The sequence below is a fragment of the Nothobranchius furzeri genome, chromosome 2 (genome assembly GCF_043380555.1).
Source record: "Nothobranchius furzeri strain GRZ-AD chromosome 2, NfurGRZ-RIMD1, whole genome shotgun sequence".
NCBI lineage: Eukaryota > Metazoa > Chordata > Actinopteri > Cyprinodontiformes > Nothobranchiidae > Nothobranchius > Nothobranchius furzeri.
In genome coordinates this window covers 5837004-5848894 of record NC_091742.1, presented here as the reverse complement: position 1 = coordinate 5848894, position 11891 = coordinate 5837004, and the positions used below count along the sequence as shown (strand labels likewise).

The 11891-nt window shown below is 38.8% G+C and overlaps 1 protein-coding gene across 2 annotated transcripts in view; it reads right to left on the bottom strand.

Annotated features, from left to right (window-relative positions):
* Positions 1 to 7066: 7066 nt before the first annotated feature.
* The window catches only part of fndc1 (fibronectin type III domain containing 1), a 41273-nt gene continuing 36448 nt past the window's right edge, over positions 7067 to 11891 (bottom strand). For both annotated transcript variants that reach the window (XM_015947371.3, XM_015947372.3), the window contains exons 18-22: positions 11221 to 11300; positions 11053 to 11082; positions 9388 to 9549; positions 9182 to 9304; positions 7067 to 7662 (exon numbers count right to left, since the gene is read on the bottom strand). In XM_015947371.3, coding sequence (XP_015802857.3) covers positions 7547 to 7662; positions 9182 to 9304; positions 9388 to 9549; positions 11053 to 11082; positions 11221 to 11300 — 511 coding nt within the window. In that variant the 3' untranslated portion in view covers positions 7067 to 7546. The remainder of the gene's footprint in view (positions 7663 to 9181; positions 9305 to 9387; positions 9550 to 11052; positions 11083 to 11220; positions 11301 to 11891) is intronic.

Below are 11891 nucleotides of genomic sequence, written 5' to 3'. Positions count from 1 at the left end.
TGGAAAACAATGTCTTATATGAGCTCACTATCAGATAGTGAAGGTCAGTTTCTGATCTAATTCTTAATTTTTTGCCCAGAATTAATTTTAGTTTCTTGAAATTTCATCAAACTTACATTTGTTTTGATTCTTGTTTCAGCAATCATTTGTCAGCTTTCATATTTGTCTAAAGAAAACCTGTTTTTCATTTACTGTCTTGTGAAGAGGGTGCTCAAGGCTAAAATCTTTATTTGTGAAGCATCCTCCTTTGCACGATCAGCCCTGTAGGCTGCGGAGAAGTCTGCAGAACATAGCTGGAGGTTAAAAGTGGGAATTGAAAGTGTCATTATAAAATAAACTGTAACACTCTCATTAAGTTGTAATTTTGTCTTGTAAAGTCTGAGATTTCTGACAACTCAAGACCTCAGAATCCAATATGGCTGCTTTAGAGAAGTGTTGACAGATGTAGTGATAAACTGTCATGAAATCAACAATTAGTATCTATTAGTATAGTATATGAATTTGAATTGTTTTTAATCAGTTATATTTTTATGTCAGTTTCTAAATTGACAATTACAAACCATTGCAACCTTTATACTATAGTGGCAGAACACTGGTGTGAGATTCTCCGCTCAATAATGTCAGAGAAGGAGAAATGGCCAGCTGCTACCACTTCAACTTTAGGTTAAACTACCAGACTGCCCCCCCCCCCACCCCCCAAAAAAATAGCATTTGAATTTATGGACAACAAAAGATGTTTGGAAATCAGCAACTGGTGTTTAGCACTATCTCGTTTCCTATGGAAATGAATGGAGGACCCAGAAAAGTGCAGTGCTTTGGTGAGACCAACAACTGGATTGTCCTAAACTTGCTTTCAAGCCGTTTTATTGGCTGAGGTTTTTGGACAAACCACTTTATAAACTTTGTTAATTTATTTTTATAATCTCCACAATATTATACTATGTTAGAATGTTGTTAAGAGTTTTTCTACATGTCTTAAGGCTGTGGTGGGCACTAAATGCACAGTGATTTATTATCGTGTGATTGTTCAGTCAACAATGTTGATTTTATATTTCCTCATTAAGTTGACGCAGTGATAGCTTGCTCTTGTTGTATTGTTGTGTGTCCCTTGTTTTGTTGTTTTTCTCTTTCTGCAGGTCTAGAAGCAGACTCGTGTTCATCATTAATTGTTTATTTTTGTGGAACCCCCACCCCGTTTTGTCTCATCCTTTCTCTTTCACCTCTGTCTCCGTGTCTGATTGGAATTATAAAGCATAAAAACAACAACAACAATAAAGTTTTAAGTATCAGGCGTGACATTAAAGCAGAAGCTTTGATGCTCCACCTGAGAGTAAATCTGTAAGGCTTGTCACCAGCATTCAGACATTAATTCCGTTTGCTTCACAGCCAGAAGGACACGGGGGGAAAAAACAATGTTGTTAAGAGGCATGAAAAATGTTTTTCAGTAGATTTGCTATTGCAGCTTTCAGTGCTGATTTTTGTCTTTCATTTGCCTTCTTTTATCAATCAGTATAACAATGATGTTTAATGGGAAACTATTACTTGTAGTCTGAAGACTTTCATTAAACAAATGATTACATTTTTCTATATGGTCTGGATCAGAAAACAGTGAATTAGGCAGAAAGTGTGCAGTGGATTTATTTACTCACTTTTATGTTTTTATGAGCAGAACTTTAAATCGTGTCTTTGTGTGCTTATTGGCTCATGGGACACATGAAATGCACATCAGACCTCCTGCATCCTTACAGAGGGCGGTCAGCGGCAATCCCTGGTAATGCTTAACACTAAGAAAATAACCCTCACCCCACTAGTGCCCCAAACTCCGACTCCTCTAACTTTCCAGCCTCCGTTCCATGAGGTTATTTTTGGATAAACCTCATGTCATGAAACAATTTTAGCTGTTGACAGAATTGGGATAAAAATCAGGACATTTTCTCAGTCTGGCCTGATTACCTGGAAATTGGTTTACTTTAAATATATCTCCTTTTTACTGCTTGTGGTGTGTGTGTGTGTGTGTGTGTGTGTGTGTGTGTGTGTGTGTGTGTGTGTGTGTGTGTGTGTGTGTGTGTGTAAAGACAACCGGGTTTTCCTTGCTTTTTTTAAAAAAGCAGATCAGATCAATGCTCAGATTTTGCCTAATAGATTTGTGCAGCTTCTTCATCTCTATCATTGACCTTTCTCAGAGCCAACGGTGTAAATACAGTCGGCTGAGTTTATAGTTTTCACAATGAAATCAGAGTAGTGACAAAAAAAGTGTCTTTTTGATTCAAGCTCAATTAAAAGAATATGGCCTTATTTTTTGAAGTGGGCTGTTTAAAGTTGTAGTCTGTGTCACACCTGTGAGCCAAGCTAACTGCAAACTACTTAGAAAAAAACTTTGATTACAGCAGCATTTTTGCCCTCTAAAACAACAAATAGTTCTAAGATCAATACCAAACATGTTCGTAATGTTCTTTACAGAAAATCCCTCTCACATAAAGTGATATCAGCAGTTTTGTTCAGTTTCAGTACCTTCCAGAATGAGCCACGTTAAAGTAACAATGTGTAGTTTTTACCATTAATCTCCAGAAATATCAATCGGAATGTTGTTGTAAATAAATGAATTGATGCCCAGCTGTAGAAAAATATTGGCGGCTTCATAACATGTGACCATGAAAATAAGATCTAAAATAAACGGGAGCAGGTCTGAGTCTCCGGTCGACGCCATATTAGACACCACGCTTCCTTCTACGGGAGCGCATGAGAACAAAGCGCATTTACTGATTTGTAACAAATGGTTACAAAACTTTGGCCATTCATAAACATTGTTGTTTACACATTTACCTCTTCACTCGTCACCAGTATGGCAGAGAGTCTGATGAGCACGTTATTTTGCTGGAGGTTACGCTCCCTGGGATTTGTGCTCTAATGACCATTTGTTGGTAAGGTGTTGCTTGAACATAAAAACACTTATTGCTTGCAATAAATTAGGTATGTACTGCCCCCATTGCCAGGGGAAATGCACACCATCACTTAGAAGACAACAAGCTGAAGCTGGCCACGCCCACCCAACTCTTCATGCTGCTATAAGCCAAGAAACTTGCTGGAGGGGCTTGGAGTAGAGCTGCTGCTCCTCCAGTAGCAGCCCTCTGCAAGTGAGAGGTGATTCTATTTATTTTTACCCTTTTGTGATGTCACAAATGGGGAGTTTTTGAAAAAGCGTATCCTTTGAGATTCACAAAACAGCAATAAAGTTCCTCCTGAAGCAAGGGGCTTGGGGAAATTTTTAACTCAGTCCATTTTGAAGTTTGGTTCACATTTTAGTCACATTTTCACAGCATAAATATGTAGTTTATTATTTTTATTATTATGTGTACAACTAAAAATTATGCATAGCTGCCTTAAAAATCAAGAAAAGAACTGAATATGTTTCTTAAGGCTCAGAAAATCAAGGGGAAAGGGGGCCAGTTTTAGATGGGACAATGTTTGTTAGGAGTTCTGCTGTTTTGTGCATCTGCTCATTTAGCCACACAATGCAAAATGTAAAACTACAAAATCCCCATGTTTTTTATTCTGTTTTTGTTGTCTTTTACTCATTATTTTTTATTATGTCCACATTACACTGGAGGAAAAACATGAGTGTGCAACGCACAAAAGATCGGACATTTCCAGATGCTGCTTGCTTGTCACAACTCCACAGACCTCCACAGTTATCAAACGCAGCAACTCCCTACATAATAAACCACAATGCTAAAGCAAACTTTTCTGGCAGAAAACAATCAAATCTGCTTCGTGTAAAGGAAACAAATCTGTCGTGAGACAAATAATGCGGTGCAGACACGTCCAAATAAAACACTTTATTTTTATTTTTCAACAGTTTTTGTGGTGATTTCAGCTCGGTTATTACCGAGCAGTTTTAGCCAAAATCGTGAACAGCTAAATAAAACAAGTAAACAAAATGTTAGCAAGTGGAAAGCTGCTGGATGAATTTTCCCCCTCTTTTGAGATTCCAGTGTTCCTTTTTAGCGTTACGGTCAAACACATGGAAACGAGGTCTTTCTTTATCAATGGAAGAGTTTCAAGAGTAGCTGTCTGGAAAGGAGAAGTAGCTGGGTTCATAAAGTCAGCCAGGTCTGGATGCAATCAAGCAAATGTTGCCTTTTGCCCTTTTTTTAATCTAAAGCATCAACGATTTGCTTCATCCACAGACGTCTACCGAAGATTCTGCAGTCCACTTACACCTCTAGAAGGAGGACTTCCTGTTGAAGAGAAATAAAATATTTTTTCTTTTGGTTGTCATAGTAAGAAAAGCAGTAAATGGACTATAGGCGCTCAGACATGATAAAACTCAATGAAATAAGCAAAGACTCAGCGTCCTTGTTTATCATAAATAGATGCTAGGAGTGACTGCTTATCACTCCTCCACAACAATTCAAATCAAACTTTGTGAACTTAGGCCTAGTCCACACGTAGCTGTTTTTTTTAAAAAACGAATATCCACCCCTCCAAAAATTTGCATCCACACCACACTGAACTGAGTTTCATTAAGATGAGACAATTAGTATTATGGTTCAGGTCAAGGAAGGTGGTTTTAATCTATTTTATAATATGGGTTGCACAGTAGTGCAGTGGTTAGTGCTGTTGCCTTGCAACAAGAAGGTCCTGGGTTCAAATCCTGACCTTGGGTCTTTTTGCATGGAGTTTGCATGTTCTCCCTGTGCACGTGTGGGTTCTCTCCGGGTGCTCCGTCTTCGTCCCACAGTCCAAAAACATGGCTGCCAGGTTCATTGGTCTCTCCAAATTGTCCTTAGGTGTGGGTGTGTGTGTGCTCTGGCAATCTGTCCAGGGTGTACCCCGCCTGCATGCCTGGAGACAGCTGCCCTGCGACCCTGCGAGGCCCCCACAGGGGTCAACTGTGCGGAGAAGTGATGGAATAGTGCGAACGCCAGTCCAAGCGTCAGGCAGCAATAGAAACATGTTGTGAGGAAAATAACAGAGTCAGAAGAGGACCAGGAGTCAGTCGCAGAGGCCAGTACCTAAAGAAAGCTCACGCAGGACCCTGCCTACAGCACTAACTGGAACTGTGGTCGGACCGTCCAACATAACATGTTTCCTTGTAGCAGGAGACAGAGCAAAGGCAATATTATCACAGAAAGGAGAGATCTCTACAGCGGCACCGTTTCTGAGTAGAGATGCCGTGGTGATCATAGTAAACGCCGGCCTCGCTCGCGGGGTGTTGACTAGCCAGCGCCGACCAACGATAATCGCAGTTGTCTAAGACATGTGTGATCAGGGAGCATCTGTCATTGGACATTTAAAATTCTTCATAATCGGGTCATGAGTTGGGTATGGACTAGGATAGGTCAAATTGTCATGACCTGCATAAAGAGAAGTTAACTTTTGGTCATTTTGGTGAAATACAGGCCTTGAGCTACGTTACAACTGCAGACCTAATAGTTCTGGCTGGAATATAAGACACCAATAGCTCAGAGAGATAAGAGGGGGCTGTGAAGTGGTTTTAAAGGTGTGGAAGTCATTTATTCAGTGGTCTCTAGTGGGAATGAATGCCTTGTAAGTCGTGCAAAAAAGACTCAGATTCGTCTGTTTCAGGAAGTACAAGTCAGCTGGAGGAGAAAGTAGCTCCAGACGACAGATTTGGAGTCTTATTTCTTGATATTTGGACATCTCGCCTTGGACTGGAAACAGTGATGACCCTCTACCACTTACTCTGTTTTCTCTGAAGCACTGATGTTTACTCCACAAATAACTCAAGCCTGGAAGAGTTCGGCTGTGTGGTATGGGTATGGGTTAGCTTCTGTTAGCCGAGACATTCTCTGCTGTTTCCTGGATGCTGAACCAATAACAGCCTTCTCCGTCACGAGTCAAGATGGTGAGTTCATGAATGTTAAGTGACAGTGTGACGTAGATCTGTCGGGATTTTCTAATCCTAGAGTTTCAGTTAGTTTTCTGTCAGAAGCTAAAGCAGGAGATAGATGTAGGAGACTATTTTCATGTTTAGCCTACAAATCAGAAATAATCATAAAAAATGGGATTTCAGTGTTCCACATCTTTAAAATAGGAGTTAAATATTTATTCAGCTTTAGATAATACAATATAATATAATATATACAATATATATAATATAATATAATATGTACAATATATATAATATTTATATAATATAATATATATAATATAATATAATAACGATAATGACGATGATACTAATAAAACTCATATACACAACTATTTAAAGAACTAAATAATACAAGTACATTAACATCCACTTTTAAACCACTTGTCTAAGAATCGCCTTAAAAAACATGAGAAAGGCCAGGCTTTGGTTTTCCACGAGTTTGCTGGACAAAGGAGGAAGAACTTTCTTAGCAAGTGGCCCTTGCTAAAGGTCTCTCTCTGATTGGATGTAGGGCAGTCTTCTTTGGTTGGTTGAGATTGGATGGTGGGTATGAGCAACATCTTCAGAACAACCATCAGCCTCCAGCGTTGTTTTCCTTCTTTCCAATTTTCCAGCGAGGTCTTTGGCAGACCTTTTCCCAGGTGAAATGAAACATTCCTCCTTTTCAGTTTTCTTTGGATACGTTTTCATCTTTTTCACTTCACCCCACCATTTATCAGCTTTATTCAGATAACTGTCCTCCTTGGGGAAATGTTTGATTCAAAAAAGTATTTTGAAATTCACCACCAGAGCCGGTAGGCCCGTAGACTGGGAATTTTCTGAATCAGGGTTTTCATCGCTGTAGTGGTGGCTATGTTTTTCACTCCATGATCTATTGGTTTGACATCTCATTAGATCATAACACTGTGTTGGGACTGGCTCTGTCAAGTTGTGCGTTTCACTCAGATTTTCCATCAGGCTGATAAAGAAGATCTGGATTACATGTGGAGGGATTTGTTAGAAAAGAATGTGGCAGCAGAAGGAGGGAAAAAGTATGATTGATGTTTTTCGATTGCTGTTGTTTTCATAGCACCTTTATTCATATTTCCTGAGCAAATATTTGGTAATCTGTTTTTTGTTCGCATACATAAAAACCCTCACACATTAACTTTGAATGAACTCTGGAAGACATTAAAACAAACAAAATAAATGTTTATCATATCAGAACACAAGTAGACAAACAAGTAGCTGTCAAGAGCTGTTATACAAGTGAAACAAGAACAGAGCTATACACATCTTAAGCACTTATTTGTACAGTTTGCTTTACAGCTTGTACGTTGGTCCAGTGTGACTGGACCGATCGAATGTGTGTCCATTACTGATGAGATAAATAACACTGGGTAAGGACCTGACTCTGGAAATAATATAAGGACACCTAAGCAAAGCAAAAGCATACAAGCTTCTTTTTGTTCCCCTCATATACAGAATGCTTTATATAAAAAGTACATCATAATTATACATTTAGCTGTTAAAAAGTACTATGTTCTCTTTGTGTAAAGCTGTAATAAAGTTGTAGTGGTGTCTTTTTGTGCTTGCTGGCAAAAGTCTGTTTTTAAAAGGAAACTAACAGGTGAGAGCCTGCAGCAGGAAGCGGAGCTGTTCTCTTCCAAGTTACCACTTCCCAGGGATGGGTACTCCACATTCATACCAGCCTACAAAGGGATAGGCTGTACGTCGACCAACAACTCCAAATGTAACGGGCTCCTGTCTGTAAGCACGGTAATATCCTGTAAGACAGAAAGTAAAATCTGTTTTAGTGTACGATTTACAGCAAAGCTGTTTATCAACGAGAGTACATTTGAACAAAAATAAATTAATTCTTCATTTGGTTGCTTTAAATTTGCTCAAAAAGAATAACATAGTCACGATATTAGCATTTTTAAGTAATCTGATGCTAATCTGCACCCAAATGAATGGATTTACCTGTTTATAGTTCAGGTCTAAGCTACGTTTTCAGGTCTGAACTATAAAACAACCAAAATTGCAAGAAATGAAAATAAATAAATAAATTGGCTTCTTTGTTGTTGTGCTATATGTAGGATTCCAAATTATGTTTAACAAAACAGCAAGAAAACTTTTAAATGTTTGTTGCATTAAAGGAGCAATATGTAGGATAGAAGTAAGAATGACATCCTGTGGTCAAATTTGGTTACTGTAATCATTTTCTCACTCTCTCTCTGCAAGGTTCATGGCTGTTGCCAGTGACAGATCAGCAGATAAGATTCTAGATGACAAGCAAAGATGAGTCATACACAGTAAATTGATAGGTAAATAAATACATTGTCATATCTGGTGCTAGCACTCTTAGGAGTTTTACAGTTGGGAGCATTTAGTACACTTATTATGGTAATATGCCTACAGCATAGAGGAAGTGTATTTTGCTGTCTTGCTGGTAGCTTGCTGTTACTCTGAACAACTCATGTAAGCAAGTAAAATGACTCATTATTCACTTCACGTATACATTTCACGGTTATATGAAGTTGTTGGTCATTGAAAAAGTAGCTTGAGATACTTTTACGGACAACTATTTGTTTCTAATTCATCGTTAGCATTGTTAGCTCAATGTTAGCCTTTAGCCGTCTTTACCAGCTATAAACAAAAAGATGCTGTGGCTTCTCAGGGGTACAAGAAAGTACTTTTGGGTCACTCTTGTTACTAGCTTTGGTTCTTTGAACAACTCTGAAGCTTTTTTCCAGCAGTAGTTGAATTCCAAATGCCGGCGCTGTAGCGCTAGCTTACAGGAGACACAACAACCTCGCTTTCACCAATGGTAAACAGGAGTTACGTCCATCCTTCCTTAACTTTGAAGGAAGAAAAATTGACAACCCATGCAGCCGGCGGAGAACGAAATATGTTTGAGTTTAACCTTCCTTCCAACATGATTGAGACTGAATGCTTTTCGGATTATTTCACTGTAGAATTCTTACATTATTCTTATACACTACTCCTTTAAGTAATTGATTCATTAGCCCTTTTTGAAGTAGTTTTGAAAGCATTATTATTTATGATCTGGAACTAATGGCTGCCAGGAAGTAATATCACTAGTCGGATCTGTTGTGGAGTGATTAAAATGATTTTTTTGAGAAACAGACAAATAAACATTAAACAGCTTCTGTTTGCTTTGATAAAATCAAGCCTGCTGGCCAGCGACAGAACCATTTGAAACCAGACTGCATGAAAACAGATAAGTTAGACATAATAGTTCAAGTCACAAAGCAGATATTTGCATCATGTGTTTTTATTTACCCTGTGCTGAGGGGAGATTATTAGAAAAGTCAACCGGGCCGGTTCTTCCATCCCTGTAGGAGTCCACGAACTGGCAGTGGTCTTCACCCTGACCGAGTGAATCACCTATACTGTAAAAGGGTTCTGTGGAGGAAGAAGAAGGACATGGTTAAAAACTTTCAACTAATCAAAGCTGTTATTCAGAAAAAAGTCATGTGAAGGGTCACCTCTCAGACCGTCTCCCATAAAGATCTTATAGCGTAGCGAATTACACAGAACGACTCCCACAAACTTCCTGTACCAGGTCCGCTTCACATACTGGCTGCCTTTACAGCTGCTGTGGATCGGGTTGTACTTGAAGGTGAATGGGATCCAGATTGGTTCTCCACCTGAGAGCCAAGAAGATTAAAATTCATATGCAAGAAAAGCCTCACGTCATTTATATGCATATGTAGCTTGTGCACAGAGAAATTATATAACTGCTACTTTTTTAAGAAACTAAAACATTAATTTGGAATTATAACAAATTTGCATGTTACTACAGTAAACTACTGTTATGCACTGAAGTGTGTACCATTGCGATCAAAGGCTTTCTAAATTAGAGTCATTAGAATATTGGCTTGCATGTTTTAATATTTTAAGAGTTGGTTAAAGCAAATAGCCTTTGAATTTAATTTCGTATTGTTTAAAGGTGTGGGACACTCATTTAATCAATACATTTGCAGTGGTCTCTAGTAGGAACAAATACCTCGTAAGTCGTTCGGGGGTGGGGGTGGGGGGTATACCGGTGCATTGTTTCCAGGAAACATCACAGTTGTGCTTCATATGACACAAATACATAGATTTCCATTGGGCACTGGAGAAGGTAACAGTGTCGTCGCCATATTGGATGGGTTCCTCACTCTCCAAACCTTACTGGAGTCAATGCAGGGTGGACAACCATGGGTGTAGTTTTGACTTTAGAAGTGGGGAGGACACAACCGGCATGAGGACCGTGGGTGGTGGTGGGGGGCTTTACAGTTTGTATACAAAAATATGTATAAAACAACAGCCTAGAAGCTCATTTATGCAATGTCAGTACACAGGTGGCAGGAACAGCCAATCACACATTAGCAAGTATCAGCAGAGCGAATAGATGAGCTTATGGACGGCAACAGGCTTCAACACAAGCAGCTGTTTTCCGTTTGGTCCTAGTGCTCAACCAGTGTCTTTTTAATATAGCGTAATATTGTTTTTGGACTGTGTCCCCCACAGTTGCAACAACCGGCACAATATTGACAACAGATCACATAGGACCTTTGTAATCTACCTTTTGGAATGATTTAAAGGTTTTAATTTATTCATTATATTCATATTTTAATTATCATGCCATACCATATGCCTGATTTTTGTGAAAAAGCATAATAAAATGTGTTTTTTAGTTGGGTAAACACATTTCTCAGTAGAAATAAATGCACTGAGGGTAAATGGAGACCTATCCAAGATGGTGGACTTCTGTTATGATAGCTCAAAATAGGCAGCGCCAGTCCACGTCGGGTTTAGTTGTATGATGTTTGTGGGTTTTGGAGTCCTATTTTCTGATATTTGGACATCTTCAGAGTGAATGCTAAGTGACAGTGTGACGTAGATCTGTCAGGCTTTTCAAATCCTAGAGTTTCACCGTCCATTTCCTATCAGAGGCTAATGCAGGAGATAGGTATAGGAGACTGTTTTCATGTTCAGCCTGCATGAAAAACTAAGAATGACCAATTATAACCAGAAATAATAATTAAAAAGGGTTTTCAGTGTTCCAAACCTTTAAAAAGGTAGTAATATCTTTATATTAGAACCTTGGTACAGCCTAATAAAAACACACATTGTGTTGCATGTTGATTTCGAATGAACAGACTTACCAGGTGGCCTTTCAATAAGGAACGGATCATCTGAAAGAGGAATTTGTTTTATAGAATAAAAATCCAGGATTTGCCAATAGGGTGTTCATATCAACCATCATGCATTATAAAACATACATTTTATCTCCAATAAATACAGCTTGTTGAGGTACAAATCAGCAGACGTACCTGACTCAGTTACATAGGTGAGTGTCTCACTGAACGGTCCCAAACCAAACACATTCTTGGCCTGAACTTTGAAGTAGTACCTGTTTCAGAACAGACAACAACACCCGAGTTTAACAAGAGTTTCACTGTTTCAGCTGTCATCCTGCCAGTGTCATTTTGATTGCAAATGATAATGAGCTCAGCAGATGGCTTGGCCCGCTTTAGTCGGTCCGATTCTTAAGTTTTTACTTGTTTGTATCCGAAACTTTTGCGGCACTTTAAAGCAGCACTTTGTTTAAGGAAGTGAGGAAAAAGAAGCGATTAACAGTGACACATGTATAGACAGCGAAAAGGAAAAAGTGAGACGGAGAAATAATAACTGTGAATGGAAAAACACTTTTCTGATTGGGAACTTGACTCTTTGTCACAAGTTTCATTGCTGAAGGGCAAAACAAAAACCCTGAGTGAACCGTATCACATAAAAAACAACACCAGTGACAACGTCAAGTGCTTGCTAAATTTTCCATCATAGATGATAGCTTCATGAATGAGTTTTTTTTATTCCAAGGCCTTTTATGTATACAGTAAGTTCATGGTCCAACACTTATTGCTCAAAAGGTATGATCACATGCAGCCACAAAGCCTGGATCTAATCACGCCCGTCATATGACAGCACTTACCAAAAATGTTTC